The sequence below is a fragment of the Nematostella vectensis genome, chromosome 1, assembly GCF_932526225.1.
Source record: "Nematostella vectensis chromosome 1, jaNemVect1.1, whole genome shotgun sequence".
Lineage (NCBI taxonomy): Eukaryota > Metazoa > Cnidaria > Anthozoa > Actiniaria > Edwardsiidae > Nematostella > Nematostella vectensis.
In genome coordinates, this window is record NC_064034.1 from 9,535,459 (window position 1) to 9,555,799 (window position 20,341).

At 39.4% G+C, this 20,341-nt stretch overlaps 1 protein-coding gene across 5 annotated transcripts; it reads right to left on the reverse strand.

Moving 5' to 3' along the window:
- Nucleotides 1-2,787: 2,787 nt before the first annotated feature.
- LOC5520416 (RNA-binding protein 5) lies at nt 2,788-19,704 on the reverse strand. Of its 5 annotated transcripts, XM_048721270.1 has the most exons (26): nt 19,577-19,704; nt 19,169-19,276; nt 16,241-16,688; nt 15,674-15,859; nt 15,240-15,306; nt 14,984-15,057; nt 14,691-14,780; nt 14,054-14,120; nt 13,918-13,980; nt 13,764-13,807; nt 13,570-13,686; nt 13,239-13,366; nt 12,742-12,913; nt 12,114-12,136; nt 10,106-10,307; nt 9,650-9,729; nt 9,409-9,491; nt 9,306-9,343; nt 9,130-9,240; nt 8,672-8,804; nt 5,785-5,960; nt 5,455-5,642; nt 4,971-5,034; nt 4,579-4,644; nt 4,114-4,212; nt 2,788-3,036 (listed from the first exon to the last, which is right to left on the reverse strand). In XM_048721270.1, the coding sequence occupies exons 2-26, from the start codon at nt 19,183-19,185 to the stop codon at nt 3,010-3,012; spliced, it is 2,763 nt and encodes a 920-aa protein (XP_048577227.1). In that variant the 5' UTR covers nt 19,186-19,276; nt 19,577-19,704; the 3' UTR covers nt 2,788-3,009. The 5 variants fall into 5 exon arrangements, with proteins under 5 accessions (XP_048577227.1, XP_048577237.1, XP_048577225.1 ...); XM_048721280.1 differs by lacking the exon at nt 19,169-19,276 and having other exon boundaries at nt 19,577-19,672; XM_048721268.1 differs by having other exon boundaries at nt 16,241-19,276; nt 19,577-19,637.
- Between the last annotated feature and the right edge of the window lie 637 nt (nt 19,705-20,341).

Consider the following 20,341-nt stretch of genomic DNA (forward strand, 5'->3'; position numbering starts at 1 on the left):
CGAGTGTATGTTTCCTATTTACCAATTCCTCAAATACTGATGTAAAATCAAAGCATTTTCACGCTTGGTATTTTTCTGGGGCGTTCATGGTAGCAGACAGGCACTTCCGACGCGTAAACCGTAAATGACCCGACAATAAAAAAAAAACTCTTTTAGCGATGCACGTTTGGCTAATGCATCAGAATCGCAATGACCACCACATAACAAATATACAGTTAGAGCCTCCATTTAACGGACACCCTAAGGACCACCATATAACAAACAAACAGTAGAACCTCTATACATCGGACAACCTAAGGACCACCACATAACAAACATACAGTTGAACCTCCATACATCGGACAACCTAAGGACCACCACATAACAAATATACAGTTAGAGCCTCCATATAACGGACACCCTTAGGACCACCACATAACAAATATACCGTAGAACCTCCATAATACGGACACCCTTAGGACCACCACATAACAAATATACAGTAGAACCTCCATACAACGGACAACCATAGAAACACTAAATAACAAACAATCAGTAGAACCTCCATATAACGGACACCCTTAGGACCACCACATAACAAACATACAGTAGAACCTTCATATAACGGACACCCTTAGGTCCACCAAATAACAAACATACAGTGGAACCTTCATATAACGGACACCCATAGGAACACTGAATAACAAATATACAGTGGAACCTTCAAAAACGGACACCCATAGGAACACTACATAACAAATATACAGTAGAGCCTCACTACAACGGACACCCTGAGGACCATTACAAAACAAACATACAGTAGAACCTCCATACAACGGACACCTTTGGGACCACCACATAACAAACATACAGTTGAACCTTCATATAACGGACAACCATAGAAACACTACATAATAAACAATCAAAAGAACCTCCATACAACGGACACCCTTAGGACCACCACATTACAAATATACAGTGGAACCACATAAAACGGACACCCTTGGGGAAAAATTTTATGTACAAGGGGTGTGTGTGGCGCCTGGCTCACGGCGAATGTTGAAGAGCGGGACAAACTTGCTAAACAACTTCTCGCGATGAACGTAGTGGGTGGTAAATGCTTTACTAATCGATTAAAGTTAGGGACCACGGTGTATCGGCTGTGAATGACGGTGATTTAATTGACGATAATGAAATGTAAACTGGAATACAATGCAATAAATGAACTAATTACTAAATGATAGCATTACAAGATATCAGAATCACGTCAAGATAAATAGCGTACATTCCAATCATAGTTGCGGTATAACAAACTCTAGAAACAAAGCTCCTAAGTTAAGTTGAGTTGGTTGAAAACACTACACCGGCAACAATTGTAATAGTACAGCAATAAAATCATGGCAGAAATTATTATCTAAAGAGCTAATACTACATGACATAATTTTGGTTGTGCTTGCGTGTGTGCCACTACAAGCGACATGAAAATAAGCTAACGAGGTATGGGGCAACTGTAAAATAGCCAAAACATTTCTATGACCAATATTGTAGCAATAATTGAGATATATAGGGACTAGGCTACAGTAGATAAGACGCTAAAGTAGTCAAAGCAATTTAAGGCGTTGCCACATGCTAGGCTAAGGAGCATACTAAAATGAAAGTACCTAAAACTATATGCCTAATGCTAGTACTCATAAACAAGGCGTAGACATCAGGCGCGTAGCCAGGGGGGGGGGGTTGCCAACTCCCCCCCCCCCCAACTCGGCTTGAAGGTCCGCTCAGAGCAAACAAAAAATATATAACATTTGGCTGGATTACCGTGCACATAAATATGTCTTTAAAATGACTATAAAAATCTATTTTTTTTTTAAATAATCATCTTGATTATTATCGCTATATGTTAAAAAGGACCCTATTAATAGGGTGCTTTAAAATACATTTTAAATACAAGATTGAATTTATTTGAAGTATTGATTGCCTAATGTAATAAGGCTGGGGGAGGGGTATACCGGAAATTTGGTCCGCTGAAATGGAAAAACGAACCACCCCGCTCAAAATCCTGGCTACGGGCCTGGACATAATTACTGTACTTACACATCAGTTCCCGCTTGCACTTTAAATGGCCAAAAGTATGCTCCAAAATACTAGTAGAATAAAAAAGCCCAAACTGTCGCGATCTCGTACCAGAACAATGAATACAATACACCAAAAACTGGAAATCGACTCTGCCAAATTTTCGTCTTTAATAAGACTTCTTCAGGGCACACTGAAGAAGTCTTATTAAAGACGAAAATTTGGCAGAGTCGATTTCCAGTTTTTGGTGTATTATTTTACTCCAAAATACTAGTTTATAATAAAAAACGACGTGCGCTAACATTTTTGTACGTACCCACGTGGGCTAGCTTATGACGTAATTTTATATAAACAAGATCGACGAATAGAATCACTAAATGAATCAAATAGAAGAGCCTCGATTCTATGCTCTTTACAGTGTTACACACGAAAAAAAAATCGTGTACACGGGGAATAATTTGTGTACGGAAGGCATGTATGGTGTACAAAAGGCGTGTACAAGGAAAAGATTCCGTGTACATAAGGCGTGTACACTGAAAAAAAATCAGTGTACAAAAGGCATGTACATGGAAACAAATCTGTGTACATACATGCCCGTCTGCACAGAAAATATATTATATTATGCTATTTTATCATGAGTCTTTTGTAAAATCCCTGCTCTTCTAAGAGGGCAGTTGCCCCGTGATACTTATGGTCATGTACTGCTTGGTGATTTCCCTTAAACAACAGAACAGTTTATAAAAACAAAAGCTCGTTTATTTCTTTATTTATTATACAGTGCTTTGTTTCCTGGATAAGCGGCTATGAACAACTGATAGGTGAGACGTTCCAACGTGTCAACATACAGTGCATGATCAGGGACACTATGTCCCACTTGAATTGCTTTTTAAGCAGAAGAACAGAATTGTCCTTGAACTTAATCCAAGAGAGTGCTTAGCACGTCATGTCATCTTGAAAATGCTAGGCATCATGAAATCTTGAGTACGCCTGCAAAAAATAGAACATTGTTTATTTTCTATGTACAAGAGAGCCAGTAAATTGTGCACACTTAATACTCGGGTTGTGTATTCCAGGGCATCATACTATATGCCTTACCCTAACCCTATATGAAGTACTAACCATGGGGGCCTATGACTAGTCTGAGTCAAATTGCCTGGACTATACCCTATGACTAGTCTGAGTCAAATTGCCTGGACTATACCCTATGACTAGTCTGAGTCAAATTGTCTGGACTATACCCTATGACTAGTCTGAGTCAAATTGTCTGGACTATACCCTATGACTAGTCTGAGTCAAATTGCCTGGACTATACCCTATGACTAGTCTGAGTCAAATTGCCTGGGGCCGGTTGCACAAAGCCTGGATAAGTCTTATCCACCGGTTAAATCCTTATCCAGCGGATAAAAGTTATCCGAGTGGCGTGATTCGGTTGCACAAAGCCCGAATAAAAGTTATCCAGCAGTAAAAGTTATCTGGATGATAGAGGTCGGATAAAAATTTTTCTTCAGAATTTAGATTAACTTTAGACGCAGTGAAAATTGATACACATGCAAACGACGACTTTTACTGTTGGTAAATTCACAATGAACTATGAACTTACATGCAGCTTTGGCAGGATTAGAATCAAACTATATTGTCCGTTCTGTCAAGAAATGTGACTCCCAAAGACAGGAAGAAGCTAAACACTATCCCCTGTGATCATTCCATGATTTACATGCACTTTGCCTCGATAAACTGTTTGTTTTCTGGTACTTTCAGTAGCTTTTTCAACGATCGCCAATTTGTTTGAAGGAAAAACAGCGCGCGCTTTGCATATTCACCATGGAAACGGGAAGCCATTTAGTGGCAAATGATGGCTATTCAGCGGATAGTTATCCAGCGTTCTATCCACGCTTTGTGCAACGCTATTTTATCCGCCGTATAACTATTCGCTGGATAGGGATTTTATCCTGCGGTTAGCGCCTATCCGGCGGATAACTTATCCATGCTTTGTGCAACCGGCCCCTGTACTATACCCTATGACTAGTCTTGGTTAGATTGAATAGTTAAGGTCAAATGACTTACCAGTTTGCGCTGGCGTTCGCGGTCTGACTCTCCACCTGTCACGCTACCATAAGAACTGCCTCTAGACCCTAGGCCAGCATTCTGGCTACGCATTGTTGCCTGAAACGATTAACCACAGATTACTACTTTAGAAGGAAAATGTTTATAACACAAAACAAATAGTTCATGCTTCAGCTTTTCAGTGTTTACTGGTTCAGTTCAAATTTTAGTAAAAAAATAAGCTTTATAATTGTTTTTCAATGGATTTAGTGCATACATAAAAATAATCATATATAAAGAAAACTCTGCTTAGCTGCAAAATTTGAGCATCAAATTGATCTCTTCATTTCTCACCTACTTTGACAGCAATATTTGTTATACCTTTTTTGTTTATAATAAAGACATGTTTATTCATGAATATAAAGTTAACACACATATATAATAAACACACGCATGTATAAGTTAGAGAATATTATTGCATTATACCTGGATCGGGTTTACAATGCCTTGTCCCTCTTTGCCTAGGCCACGCCCCTCAGACCAGCCCATTGCCTGTATGGTGTCAATGATAGGTGGCGAGGAAGAGGAATAGGTAAATTAATTCAATAAGTTTACATGGTGTCAATGATAGGTGGCGAGGAAGAGGAATAGGTAAATTAATTCAATAAGTTTACATGGTGTCAATGATAGGTGGAGAGGAAAAGAATTAGGTAAATTAATTCAATAAGTTTACATGGTGTCAATGATAGGTGGTGAGGAAGAGGAATAGGTAAATTAATTCAATAAGGTTACATGGTGTAAATGATAGGTGGCGAGGAAGAGGAATAGGTAAATTAATTCTATAATTTTACATGGTGTCAATGATAAGCGGCTGGTACCTTCAGCATCTGGTTGCCAATGTTGTTTTCTGGAATTTTAGCCTTGGTTGGCTGCTCATAAGGCCTTTAAATGGAAAAAGAGCCAATAAATATAATAATTATAATTAATACTAACTGATTAAAGCAATTAATACATGTATATGAATACAGTTTTACAAAGGGTAATAGCCCTTGATGAGTATACAAGTATCAAAGAAATATTATGAGCAATTGGGGAATTTGCAAAAGCTTTACACAAGAATTTGATCAAGTCAGCACTTGAGAAAAACATCAGAAGACATAAATGCTTGTTTTAGCGCCATTGGCACTATTTGCTTTTTTGAGTGTAATGGGAGCTTATTTGAGGCTGGGTGCTTATTTAAGGGGGCTAATGTAATACTTTGCTCCTTTGGAGATGCTATCATTAGAAGAAGGGTGCCTATTGGAAGCTGGGCGCTAAAACAAGCATTAGTGGTAGTCAAATACAGGGTGACACAATACTTACGAGGTTGGAGTAAAACCTGCTTTCCGCTTCCTGTTTGGTGGAGCATAGTTGCTACTTGAGTCAGGCTGGCCATATTTCTCGCGGCGTTCCTTTGCCCTATCCCTGTATTTAGCCTCTCTCTCCTTTCTCTCATATTCTTCTCGCTGTTCCTCTGTCATACTCATCTTTTTATGAATCTCTAAGTTTTGCTGCAAGTCAAAATAATACAAATGGAGTAAATTAAAAGAGTAATTAGACATACTGTTAATAAATAATTAGACAAGTAATTTAGAAGCTGTTTATTTAGTTTTAAGGGCAGGAAATATTCCAGACAGATGATATGGCAAGTACCTTGTGAAGGTCAGAGAACTGCATGTGTTTGTCCAGAGCTTCTCGACTCGGTAGTTGCCGCTTGCATAGAAGGCACGCCATCAGTTTAAGGTCAGTAAACTGTGCGCTAGGGTCTTCCTCCGTGTCGGAGTCATCATCATCACCATACTGGGCCAGAGTTCCCAAGGGGGAGGGGGCTTTGAAAGAGAGGAGTGGTAAGTCAGTAGGACTCCCTCAGGCAGCTCTGCTTGATTAAATTTTCCATGTTGTTAGAATAAATATCTATGAACCTATGTGAAAGTATATTTATCATTTATCACCAGTATCTATTGCTGTACCGTGAAGGGAGCTGCGAACAGCAAGTGACCACACAGTGCAAATGCTTTTTAGATCAACCTGTCTTGTCTAACTTGACAATTGCTGCTAAAGGATATGATGTGTTTAATCATTAATATTAACCTGGTTCCTCCTCCTTTGCCATGGCTGCTATAGGACTTGTTGTCTCTTACCTGGTTCCTCCTCCTTTGCCATGGCTGCTATAGGACTTGCCGTCTCTTACCTGGTTCCTCTTCCTTGGCCATGGCTGCTATAGGACTTGCTGTCTCTTACCTGGTTCCTCCTTCTTTGCCATGGCTGCTATAGGACTTGCTGTCTCTTACCTGGTTCCTCTTCCTTGGCCATGGTTGCTATAGGACTTGCTGTCTCTTACCTGGTTCCTCTTCCATTGCCATGGCTGCTATAGGACTTGCTTTGTCTTACCTGGTTCCTCTTCTTTGCCATGGCTGCTATAGGACTTGCTGTCTCTTACCTGGTTCCTCTTCCTTGGCCATGGTTGCTATAGGACTTGCTGTCTCTTACCTGGTTCCTCTTCCATTGCCATGGCTGCTATAGGACTTGCTGTCTCTTACCTGGTTCCTCTTCCATTGCCATGGCTGCTATAGGACTTGCTTTGTCTTACCTGGTTCCTCTTCTGTGGCCATGGCTGCTAAAGGACTTGCTGTCTCTTACCTGGTTCCTCTTCCTTGGCCATGGCTGCTATAGGACTTGCTGTCTCTTACCTGGTTCCTCTTCCTTGGCCATGGTTGCTATAGGACTTGCTGTCTCTTACCTGGTTCCTCCTCCTTTGTCATGGCTGCTATAGGACTTGCTGTCTCTTACCTGGTTCCTCTTCCTTGGCCATGGCTGCTATAGGACTTGCTGTCTCTTACCTGGTTCCTCCTCCTTTGCCATGGCTGCTATAGGACTTGCTTTGTCTTACCTGGTTCCTCTTCTGTGGCCATGGCTGCTAAAGGATTTGCTGTCTCTTACCTGGTTCCTCCTCCTTTGCCATGGCTGCTATAGGACTTGCTTTTTCTTACCTGGTTCCTCTTCTGTGGCCATGGCTGCTAAAGGACTTGCCGTCTCTTACCTGGTTCCTCTTCTGTGGCCATGGCTGCTAAAGGACTTGCCATCTCTTACCTGGTTCCTCTTCCTTGGCCATGGCTGCTATAGGACTTGCTGTCTCTTACCTGGTTCCTCCTCCTTTGTCATGGCTGCTATAGGACTTGCTGTCTTTTACCTGGTTCCTCCTCCTTTGCCATGGCTGCTATAGGACTTGCTTTGTCTTACCTGGTTCCTCTTCTGTGGCCATGGCTGCTAAAGGACTTGCTGTCTCTTACCTGGTTCCTCTTCCTTGGCCATGGCTGCTATAGGACTTGCTGTCTCTTACCTGGTTCCTCTTCCTTGGCCATGGTTGCTATAGGACTTGCTGTCTCTTACCTGGTTCCTCCTCCTTTGTCATGGCTGCTATAGGACTTGCTGTCTCTTACCTGGTTCCTCTTCCTTGGCCATGGCTGCTATAGGACTTGCTGTCTCTTACCTGGTTCCTCCTCCTTTGCCATGGCTGCTATAGGACTTGCTTTGTCTTACCTGGTTCCTCTTCTGTGGCCATGGCTGCTAAAGGATTTGCTGTCTCTTACCTGGTTCCTCCTCCTTTGCCATGGCTGCTATAGGACTTGCTTTTTCTTACCTGGTTCCTCTTCTGTGGCCATGGCTGCTAAAGGACTTGCCGTCTCTTACCTGGTTCCTCTTCTGTGGCCATGGCTGCTAAAGGACTTGCCATCTCTTACCTGGTTCCTCTTCCTTGGCCATGGCTGCTATAGGACTTGCTGTCTCTTACCTGGTTCCTCCTCCTTTGTCATGGCTGCTATAGGACTTGCTGTCTTTTACCTGGTTCCTCCTCCTTTGCCATGGCTGCTATAGGACTTGCCGTCTCTTACCTGGTTCCTCTTCTGTGGCCATGGCTGCTAAAGGACTTGCTGTCTCTTACCTGGTTCCTCCTCCTTTGCCATTGCTGCTATAGGACTTGCTTTGTCTTACCTGGTTCCTCTTCTGTGGCCATGGCTGCTAAAGGACTTGCTGTCTCTTACCTGGTTCCTCCTCCTTTGCCATGGCTGCTATAGGACTTGCTTTGTCTTACCTGGTTCCTCTTCTGTGGCCATGGCTGCTATAGGACTTGCTTTGTCTTACCTGGTTCCTCTTCTGTGGTCATGGCTGCTAAAGGACTTGCTGTCTCTTACCTGGTTCCTCCTCCTTTGCCATGGCTGCTATAGGACTTGCTTTGTCTTACCTGGTTCCTCTTCTGTGGCCATGGCTGCTAAAGGACTTGCTTTGTCTTACCTGGTTCCTCCTCCTTTGCCATGGCTGCTATAGGACTTGCTTTGTCTTACCTGGTTCCTCTTCTGTGGCCATGGCTGCTATAGGACTTGCTTTGTCTTACCTGGTTCCTCTTCTGTGGCCATGGCTGCTAAAGGACTTGCTGTCTCTTACCTGGTTCCTCTTCTGTGGCCATGGCTGCTATAGGACTTGCTTTGTCTTACCTGGTTCCTCTTCTGTGGCCATGGCTGCTAAAGGACTTGCTGTCTCTTACCTGGTTCCTCTTCTGTGGCCATGGCTGCTAAAGGACTTGCTGTGACTCTCTTTGGAAGCTGCTGCATTGATGCTAAGTTCTTGGCGATTGACAGGGAGGACAACGAGGCAAACTTGGGAGGCGGGGCCATCGGCTGCGAATACATTATATGTCAGACCATCTCTACTACAGTATACATTCTAATGGTCATTTTAACTAGGCATAATATACCCTTACTTTAAGTAACTTTATCAGGTTAGAAGTGAATATAACATCTAAAGAATTAATTACAATAGCTAAATGGTTAATGAAGCATAAGTTTTATTTTTAGGTGTTATTTTCAGGGTTCCTTCTCAAAGATTTTCTCCCAGTATTGTCTGACGTGCTTTTTAAGAAAGAGGTTGAAATTATGCATCAATCTTTGCTTTCCCTAGAAGGTTTAGAAAAGAAGTTTTGATCAACAAGATGTCTTTGAAAACCTTTTTAAATTCAGTGTCTTCAAGAGAAGGTTTTTTCTCCTCAGCGGCCGGTGCAGACTGTGTCTTTGTGGCATTCACATTTTTGGCCCATCTCTCCATGTCTTTGGCAATCTAAAACATGTGTCACAGTCAGTTATAAAATTCTTTAAAGACAAATTACTTCTCAGGCAAATTACCTTCTTGGCTTGAAGAGACTTGGCTTTCTTCTGTTTTTCTGTAAAAAATATTTTAGTTCAATTTGACTTTGAGATTAAACCTGTACTGCTCAAGTGATCTTACCTTTTGCTGCATTTGCACTTGAGTCCACAGTGTTGGTATCAGCACCAGGAGTCACACTCGCTTCAGGGGCAGCGGCAGCCGCCCTGTGCCAAAATATGAAACATTGAATGCCTTCCTTGATCAGTAAAGCACCAACTCCTAAGTGGGTCTAACAGCACACAATATTTTCATATCTATCCTCTGTGCGATGATTATGATGTCACTGATTATGATGATGACAACGATACATTAAAACACTCACCCATTAGCTGCAACTGGAATATACTGCTGGGTGGTGTCATCCCAGTAGAAGTACTGTGCTGTGGCCGGGTTATAATAATACTAACAGGGAAAACATTTTAGACATTTGAAAAAAATGGCAATGAAGATACAAAGACACAGAGCTGGCTGATCAAACTCTTACACAGTTCATGATATCAAACAGTAAACCACTATTTCAGCTACTAGTTAATGATAAGTTGTAATAATATATTTATCCTTTATCTACTACAAAGGTAGGCCATAATGGTAGAATCCCTCTAAATAAACTACTTTATGTAATCAATGATTTAAATGAATTTTCTCAACATATTGTACTGTTCAACAAAGTAACACAGGGAGACTGAGATGACAATGTGCATTAAACATACTGTATACTGACAGTGTCATATTTATGTTATATCATCATTAGATAAACCATTGCTTTATTGGCTCTTACCTGAGTGTTTGCATCATAGTAAAACCCAGTCGTGGAGTCGTAGTAATACCCAGAGGAAGGGTCGTACACAAAGCTTGACACAACAGGAGCAGTAACTGCTGGCGTTGCGGCAGCCACTGATGGTGTTGTTGTTGCTGCGGCAAGCTGGGCTGTAGACTGGGCTGTTTGCGCATTTGTGGATGACGCTACCCCCTCAGAGACAAGGCAATATAACTTTATTTATACCACACACAGAAATTACAGTAAGAAAATAAATAATAATTACAGATTTTGGGTATTGGCTGCCTAGAAGTAACTAAAAAGCTAATCTGGCTAGGCAGCACAAAATAGTTCAATTAAATGGAGCGTATAGCAAGGACGTACAAGGCACGAATACAAAATACATGAAAGCAGCAGCAAAATAAAATGCAATAAAACAAAAAAACTAGATAGAAGCTAATAATTTTCAAGGATTGAGGTCTTTATTGCAGCCTTGAAGCTAGGCAAACGCATGGTTTTGGTAGGTTCTTTGATGTTATTCCAAATTGAGGCACCTTTAAAACGAATATTAAACTTTCCATAATTAGTTCGAGGTAAAGGGAGGCAGTACGATGATTTAGAAGCCAGTCTTGTATTATATTTGTGCCTTGAAGCAACCGTAGTAAAAAAAGAATCAAAAGGAGTTGGAAGTAGATTCAAATTAAATTTGTACATAAATATTGTGTTTAAGTAATAGATTAGATCAGGAGATTTCAAGATATTTAGTTTTCTAAAGATAGGAGAAGTATGTTCAATGTAAGATGAGAAAGTTATGATTCTAACAGCTTTCTTCTGTAAAATAAAAAGAGGCTTGATTGTTGATTCATATGTGTTGCCCCAAATAATAGCACCATAAGTAAGAAATGGATAAATTAGAGAATAATATAGCTGAGTGAGAATTGTTGGTGATACATAGTAACGCAGCTTTGCTATTATTCCGACCCCTCTGGAGATTTTCTTACTTAACTGGTTAATGTGCTCCTTCCAGTTAAGAAAGGAGTCAATAACTACACCAAGATATTTGATATTATTTTTTTGTTTAATGGTATTATTATTGATTGATAAAGAAATAGAACTAGCCAGCCTCTTTTGTGCTGGTCGAAAAATGACAAAATTAGTTTTACTGATGTTCAAAGCCAATTTATTTGCACAAAGCCAACGATTTATATTATACAGATCTGTGTTTACTTTGGTCTCTAAGGATGTCAATGAAGAATCGGCACAAAATAAATTGGCATCATCAGCAAATAAATGAAAGTCAAATAAGTTGGAGCAGTTATTAAAATCATTAATGTACAGAAGAAAGAGAAGGGGACCAAGTACTGAACCTTGAGGCACTCCACATGTTATTGGTAGTGGTGCAGATGACACATTACCAATAGAAACAAACTGTTGCCTGTTTGATAAGTAGGAAACAAACCATTCATAAGCTATGCCACGGATGCCGTATGAATAAAGTTTTGCTAATAATATTTTATGATCAACAGTATCAAAAGCTTTGCTAAAATCAAGAAATATGCCACAAGAGTATTGACCACCCTCAATTGATCTTTGGATTTTATCGGTAATAAGCAGAAGAGCATGTTCTGTAGAATGATTGGCTCGAAAGCCAAATTGATTTTTGTACAAAATATCGTATTTGTCTAGAAATTTTATGACTCTGTTATACATTAACCTTTCAAGTAACTGATTAAAAATAGATAATAATGATATTGGTCTAAAATTAGAAGTGTCAAAATGAGAGCCTGATTTGTAAATAGGTATGACACGTGCAATTTTGAAGGCATCAGGTACAATGCCAGAAGAAAAGGACAGATTGTATAATATCTCCAGAGGCCTTGAAATAATAGAGCTTAGTATTTTAAGAACTGTAATTGGAAGGCTAGAAGAACCACAAGCTTTACCTGATTTAATTCCTAAGATTATACTTCTAATTTCCTCTGTAGATGTGGGAGCTAGAAGAAAGCTGTTAGAATTAGCTGTTTAGACAGAGGGTGTAGAACTCACTGCTTGCTGTGGACAAAAGGATATTGTGTTACTTCCTAGATAAAAACATATTCATTGCAAAAAGTATCATTAAAACTTTTTTTTCAATTATTTCCAATTTACTGTTCTTTTTTTATATAAAAAAGTTCATTTGGATTCAACCAACTTTTTTGGGGGGGCAGGGGGGTTACAGTCACTGGAGTGCGGGGTATTTTTTGGCATGTAAAGTAGCAGGACTGTTTTCTTTGACCACACAATGCAGGATTTTTGGGGGCTGGAAGAGCATGCATGAAATGGTGGGCTCAGAATCCGAATTACAACACAAAGCTACAATAACAATATCTGATGGTATAATTCTGAGTAAGAAGCACGTTTTTAATACAATTATAGCCGAACGTGTAGTCAATCAACTGCCTAAACCAATCAATGGCTTTCATGCTCTCACTATCGTGTCATAAACCATTTGACTGCCCACAGTAAGGGAACTGATTGGCCGTGGCGGTATGATTCACTACATGCGATTCCCAAATGGACTTGAATTCTTGGAGACCGCGCAACAACGAATCCGGCTATAAAGTATTCCTGAACCAGGCTTCCTAGCTTAAATATGAATACTGTAACTATACCAATACCTGCTGGTCGTAGCGCATGGGGTAGGGTTGTGCTGCATATGCTGCAGTCGTCATCCCAGCTGTGTTGGCAGCCTGTGCCTGCGCTATTGCATTTGCTGCCACGCCTGCTGCTACAGGTTGGCCAGGAATACTGGACCACTGCGCCTGCTCAATAGCAGCTGCTGCGACATTGCTAGTCAATATCCAAGAATCAAACGATCAATAAAAGAAAACAAATAATACTAGACACAGACAATGGGGTAAACACTACATACTTTTGCAGATTTGATATCTGACAAAATCAATTAAAAGAAAACAAAAAAAATGCCTGGTAAAGGCAATGGTAAACACCTAAATTAAAATTTGGCATACAGTAGTCAAGGGCAATTCTAATCCCATTTGAAATGATATTGTATGTACATCTACTGTATAATACTGTATGAAAGTCTATAATGTTGTTACACCTGTGCATCATATTGATGTATTTGCTTATATAGGTCTTCTTCAATAATCTATACCTAGTAGATTTGGTGGTAGGGACGGGAGAGGGCTCACTCTTCCTTGCATACAGAGTGGTGATAACTCTCCCATCAATCATGAACGGCGGATTCATAGCAGCTATTAGTTCCAGTAATTGAGTAGCTTCCTAGGGATGAATAAGGAGGTAGTCTTTCATGTTGATTTCAAACAAACAAACATTATAGAAAGACCCAGTAAAAACAATCTTAACAAAATAAGATATTTGGTATCTAAAAATATTATTATTGCAGCATCATGTAACAGATGGCTGCTTTTAGAGGGGATATAGGTTAGGTATTGTTTATTAAAATATTTATGCTGCATGTTCACCTCTATTGTAGCCAGCTCTACAAAGCAGAACCCCCGAGATGTACCAGTGACCTTGTCTTTAATTAATCTAATGTCATAGATAGGGAGTACTGTGATAGCGGAGAGAGCTGCTCGGATCTGTAGAACACAAAAGTTAAAACATTTCATTTTTATAACAAATAAAACAAATTAAATGTCTATGAATAAAAACTTACTGCATCCTCATTTGTCAAAACATCTAACCCTTTAAACATGACAACTATAAGAAAGAAAAGACAGTACTTTAAACACAAAAGTTGATACATCAATAAAGTAAAATTAGCATTGTACAATATACAACTGTAATCATTCATAATTTATTTATTATACCTTTGCATGGTGGGGCTGAATAAGAGGAATTTTCCTTTTCTTTGTCTTCTTTGTTGCCAGAATCTTAAATAGAAAAATACTTAGTCATTTCTGGATGTTTAAAAAAGGTCTTAAATAATAAAAAAAGCTCACTAACCATCTTTAGGTGTTCCACAAGAAAAACATGTTCTTCTTCTTCTTGATGAAAAGTTCTGTGTTCCACACTGAAACCACAAGTCCACACATTTAATCGGATAAATATATTACATAGATGTATCAGTTTAGTTCAAAAACGATCAGAATAAAAATAGTATTTATAGAGAACATAAACAGCCATGTGCTTTACATTTGAAATAATATGTATTACATAGATGTATCAGTTTAGTACAATAACAATCAGAATAAAAATAGTATTTACAGAGCACTTCAACAGCCATGTGCTTTACATTTAAAATACTAATATATAACATAGATGTGTCAGTTAAGTAAAATAACAATCAGAATAAAAAATAGTATTTATATAGTACTGAAACAACCATAAGCTTTACATTTAAAATACTAAAACATAATAAGAATACCTATGTTTAGGCTAAGGGAACATAACCTTCTTTTAAGCCCACATATTTTCAACAATTCAAATTCAGGGCTGAAAAACAGTAGGTACTATAACCCCATGTCTTGACCAAAGATTAAACCTGTTTCAGCAAAGTTAAAGGGCCCCACACTGATGCGTAAACAAGTTATGCAACCTGTGAGTCTAATAATTATAAAACAATTCTTATAATAATCTGCACCTTGACACAATTCCAGTCTTTTTCCTGCCCTTCTTTGGGACGACTGTATTCTACACCAATGTTGTAACCTAAGACTTTGAGTGGACCACCCTAAAAAAGACAAAAAAAGATAAAAACTAGGGTACAGACTTATTTTATCATGGAATAGAGAGAAGTAAATCAATTAGATCAAAGGAATCTCAATCGTAAGTACACAAGGTGCACTAAGTGATTTCCATGGAAAGTTATTTACCTCCATGTTTCATTTAAATAATTCCAGTTAGAACAATGCACATCACAATAGCAAAGCTTACTTTGAGATAATCCATCCATTCCTTAGCTGCTTCAGGGGTGTCAAACTCCACAAAGCCAAATCCTCTTGTATAACCTATGAGACAAAATCAGCAAGGAACTTTTTAACAAAGTTTGTCAATAATATAGTGCAAGACATTCCCATCTTTAATAAATAAACAAAATTCTACCATAAACTTTTTATTCAATATATGCAACATTTTGTAACAATGTACAGGAAATTGTATGAGTACTTTAAATGTAAGTTCATGTGAGTACCTATTTTATTTCTGACAATCCGTACATCTCTAAATGCCACCTCTGCTGCATATAATTCCTGAAGGACCTGTGAGTAGGCAAATTTACTGTTAAATTTAGTCCTCAGTGTCTGGCATCAGAATATGTATATAAACATGCATTCTTCTTACCCCATCATCATCAATACCGTAAATAACAAGGAGTTTAAAGAATGTCAATCAATAACATCTTTGTTATTATTTATATTTGAAAATTCAATGGTGTATTTGTACAAAAAAAAAATTCAAAATTATCATTCAAAATTGAATTCAAATACTAGAGTAAATTGTATTTTATCTTAATTATCTCAGTTACTTGCTTAAATAAGCTGAAGGAAATGGATGCCTTTGTTGACTCTCTATTAGGAATTGTGAAATGGCCGCGGCATGATTGGCTTTCTTTAAGTAAAATCTCACATCATCTTCAGAGATCTCGTCTCGTAGTCCATGTAGCATGATGACAGAGGTGGGAGGTCCAGGGTCCCTGGGGCCTTGTCGCCTGTGCTCTCTGTCATCTCTATCAGGTGACAGTCGCCTGTCACCACTATCAGTGTCCCAGCGTGTACGCCGCTCCCTGCTCCTGCTTCTTTCATCTCGCCGACCCTGAAATAGCGAAAGCTAGCATTAGCACAATACATTTTAGTAAGTTTGATATTCACCCTGGAACCTTGGGCCAACGATTGAAACTGCAAAAGAAAAGTCAGTGGAAGCCAAGAAAAAGGACATTGAAGGTAATCGCAAATGTGTGAAGACTAAATGCACCATCTGTAGCTCAAATCAACTTTGTCTTTGTCTCAGAACATAAAATATACTAACTATGATACAATGATGTAAATTAGTGATAACACTAACAAGCACAGGGGAGGGAGGTTATCGACTATAATTATTTCCTGAGGGCAAGAACAATACAAAAACTGTACCAGGCTCAATTTTGTCTAAGGTTGAATTGAATACACTAATAAAATAGCCTTATTTGATAAGCACTTCATCTCTTGATCGGCCTCTTGGACGGTCCAGATGTCTATCCCTGCTGCGATCATCATCTCTGTAGCGATTATAATTTTGGCCTCTGCTTCTCTCATAGCCTCTGGATCTGTCCCGACCCCTATAATCGCCTTGGTCTGGAAAATCTTGATAGGGCTCACGGATTGGTCCCCGAGCTCGAAGCCTATCCTGGTCCCAGTCTTGTACATGGTCCCTATATCTCAGATCATAGTCCTGGTCCATATCACGGGTCCAGCTCCTATCAAGTTCTCGTTCACGGTATATCTCTCCCCTTTCAGTATAGGGATCATCAGGCCTTGATGACCAGGAATCAAGTTCACGCAATCTGTGCAGCTCACGACTGATCTCCCTCTCTATCTCATTCTCCCTTCCAAAGCTGTCTCGGCCGGGTCGACCAAAGCTCTGGTCTGGGAGGTAGCCTCTATTCCTGAAGCATCCAATCAATGATGAGAGTGTCAGTATGAAAATGGCTAAATATTGAATAATCTGGACCCAGAGAGGAGAAAAGAGAAATGCTGAATAGAGGAAAAGATATAGACAAGACAAGAGTAAGCTGCATAAAACATCAAACATTTTTAGAAACAAATAAACTCTAAAATCACAGATTTCAAGAGTATCAAGAGTAGGGTCTGCTTGATAGCAGCTTTACTGGTTTGAAATGGTCATGGTGAAAAACTAACAGAGAGTTTTTATTACTCATGCAACACCTAAACACACCATTCTTTGGGTACTCGTATTGAATATTGAGGACCATGGTAAAGTACAGTATCCCCCTCCATTTTATGTTTGTAGGTTTTGACTTTAGAGGAAAAAAGAATTTTTAACCCTTTCGCGCCCAGATACGGAATTTTCCGTATTTTGCTGTATGCCTCTTTGTCATTGGACAAAAAGACAAAAGGACTGCCTTATATGGACCCCTAACACGTGGAATCAATAGAGCATGAAATTCTGCACGTTTCTCTCTTACAGCTCAAGTCAGTACAACGAACCGTTCGTCATGAAATTTTTATCCAAAGTTAAAACTTTTTTGTGCGTTCGAAATCCATCCACGACCACGGACCTTGCCTTTAGATCATGGACTTGACTCATGATATTTTGGGTGATTTTGATAGCGATTTAAAAGAGTTTTAAGGCCTGGGAGAGACAGATTCACAATCGGTAAACAACGATGGCCGTGGGCTATTTCTAGCAGAAAAATGTCTGTATTTTGCGACCCAAAGACCAACTTTGGTACAGAACTGGTACTGCCATTGAGGAACAAGAAGCTACTCCATTCATCGGACCGAAGAATCATCCAAATAATGACTTTGAACTTTGTTTTTTTTATATTTTCATCATTCTGAAGTGATTTAATTTCTTGTCAATCGAACAAACTTGTTTGAGGCGCTTCTAAATGGCAAAAAGGAAACGAAGAGAAAGATTCTGAGTGGTTTGAGAGCAACAGCGAACGATGCACGAACTAGCGGTGAATAAATTCAGCCACCATCTCGGTATTTTTGTAAGTACTCATGGCACGGACTATTGCCAACAATTCGCAAATATTTAAGTGTTTCTCGTCCAGTTGGATATTGCAAAACCAATAGCAGCAAATAATACTTTCTTGCAAGCCTATTTTGGCTGCATCTGATCAACAATGCAGAAAATTCTTCACAATACCATCTTGAATTTGTTCAATAGTCACCACTCGTTCCGCTCGATGATGTTCTCAAATCCTCGTGTTGTTGTGCTATACTTGATTTATTCACAAATTATGGCCAATTGTCAATCAATTAGACAATCATGAGCAAAAATGGACAGTTGAGTTTTGTTCAATCCATGAAATAAAGCCGCTAAAATTTAGAAATGAAATGACCATGCAAGCCTTGCTTTATTGCCGCCATGTTGATGCTGTATTGTGTAGAAACGATGCTGACATGACTATCACAACCAGCTTGCTTAAACCTGAAAAATAGCTATGTATAATGCTTGGATATGCTTCCCTAAAGAGTTAACTCTGAATCTTTGAAGTTAATTTGATGTAGTTTATCTGAAAACATGCATAAACTGGAACTAACAAATGACGAGCACGCGGTTAAATTGCGCTAAATTCAAAAAAGTTTGTCTTTGCCTGCTTATAAAAATTGTTGCAATACAATATTTGGAAAACCAGTACTTTATTCCGATCAATAATTATGTGGGCAATATTTGTTCTTACTATGTCGGCCCATGAAATTCTAAGGAAAAAGAGAAAATCTATAAAAACTGAAGACCTGGTGTCATTTTGTGTGCGTCAGTCAAAAAAACTTGGGCGTGAAAGGGTTAAGAAACAGTAAATACTTCATGGTCTAGGTTCAGACGTCCAATTCAAAGTTTGCAACAAACACAATTTGCACTCAGTGACCACAATATTAGGGCTGATCACATCAAATAAATTTTCAAATTTTGGTGTGCAGATAATACAACAAGTGAGATTTTGAACACCGAAATATGACTGACAGGTTTCAATAAACATCCAATGACTATATTTTCTGTGGCTTTACTTAAGTTTTGTTCTCATTGCTAAAAAATAAGGTACTCATACCTATTATAAGCCACTGGAAAAAATCATAAATATGTCACATTAAAATTGCTCTCCAGCTCATGATATTGCGATAAATTGTAGTGCAAACCTTTAGGGAGTGTCCAATATTAGGTATGAGTACCTTATGTACCTAATTTAAACCCTGAGAAAAAGTAAGCCAAGACTATGCTGTCTAAATATCAAGAAGCTACAGAAATGTAGGAATCATACTAAAAGGATGGGGAAAGAGTGTTTGCCGGTTTTTGAAGAAAATTGCTCAGCTCAGATGTGTGAAGGTCGTCAAATAAGCATTATGTGGCATTACACCTATGTTAAACAGGCTTCTTATTGCATAAAGTCTATCTTGCCTCATATCACCATCCATCTTGCATAAGTTCTTCGTAGGACCACGATGTCTGCAAGCCTACGCTCCACAAAAAGAGCGAAGCTGGCAAAAAACCTGCCTTCCGACCGACCTGAAAACGTCAACAATTCAAGTAAGATGAGAAACGGTACGAGAGATTCGGGACGCCTACAACCGCGGATCTTTAGACAGAGGATTGATCGTTTAAGAACCGGATAATATCAAAAACAGATGGCGCACAAAACTGGAGTCTGACTTTGAAATCGAACGATCTGCACCCTCAAAAATCCAAAATGGCGGCTGGACGTCGATCCAGAAACCAAAATACCGGCGACCCTATCGATGGAACACCTGAAAGAAAAAGTAGCCTCCCCTGGCTCGGGTAGTGAAGTACTTTTTTTCGCATACTAACCTGAGTATATCACAATTTGAGGCTTGAAATCTTCTCAAAATGCGCTTGGATTTTCTTTCCTTTTCTTTCTTCAAAAGATGGCGACCTGGTCACTAAGCTGTGGAATGGGGATTTGTGGGTAATTTCACAGGGAGCCCGACTTTTGTTATTGTCCCGGGTGTCAGGCCGTTTATTTGTTCCTACACAGGCTACACAGTTCTAGGCCGGTGAACTCTTTCTTTTCTTTTATTTTATTCTATTTTATTTCCTTAAAGGACTAATAACGTATCGCGTAATAAATATAATGAATAAACTGGAAAATAAATGCGACCCAGGGTTGCAAAGCGCTCTGTTGTGCCAACGAGAGACAATTTCCATCTTCCTTGGTTGGACAATAAAAAGAATTCGGAAGGCAGCCGTGAAAAATGGGCGCAGACTCAAGCTTCCCGCATTCAGAACGGTTCTCTGGTTGGGAAACAGTAGTCTCCCGCGCAGCCGTTCTTTGTGTCGGTCACGCACCACTCCCATGAGGGACTAGGGAAACAGAGGCTCTACGTTTTTTTTTATGAGAAAAGAGAAAGGAACTGACTCACTTTTAAAACAACTGGTGCACTTTGAAAAAACTGATGCATTTTTAAAATCAATTTCTACATAGGAGAAAGAGAAAGTAACTGACGCACTTTTTAAACAACTGGTGCACTTTGAAAAAATGGGCGCAGACTCAAGCTTCCCGCATTCAGAACGGTTCTCTGGTTGGGAAACAGTAGTCTCCCGCGCAGCCGTTCT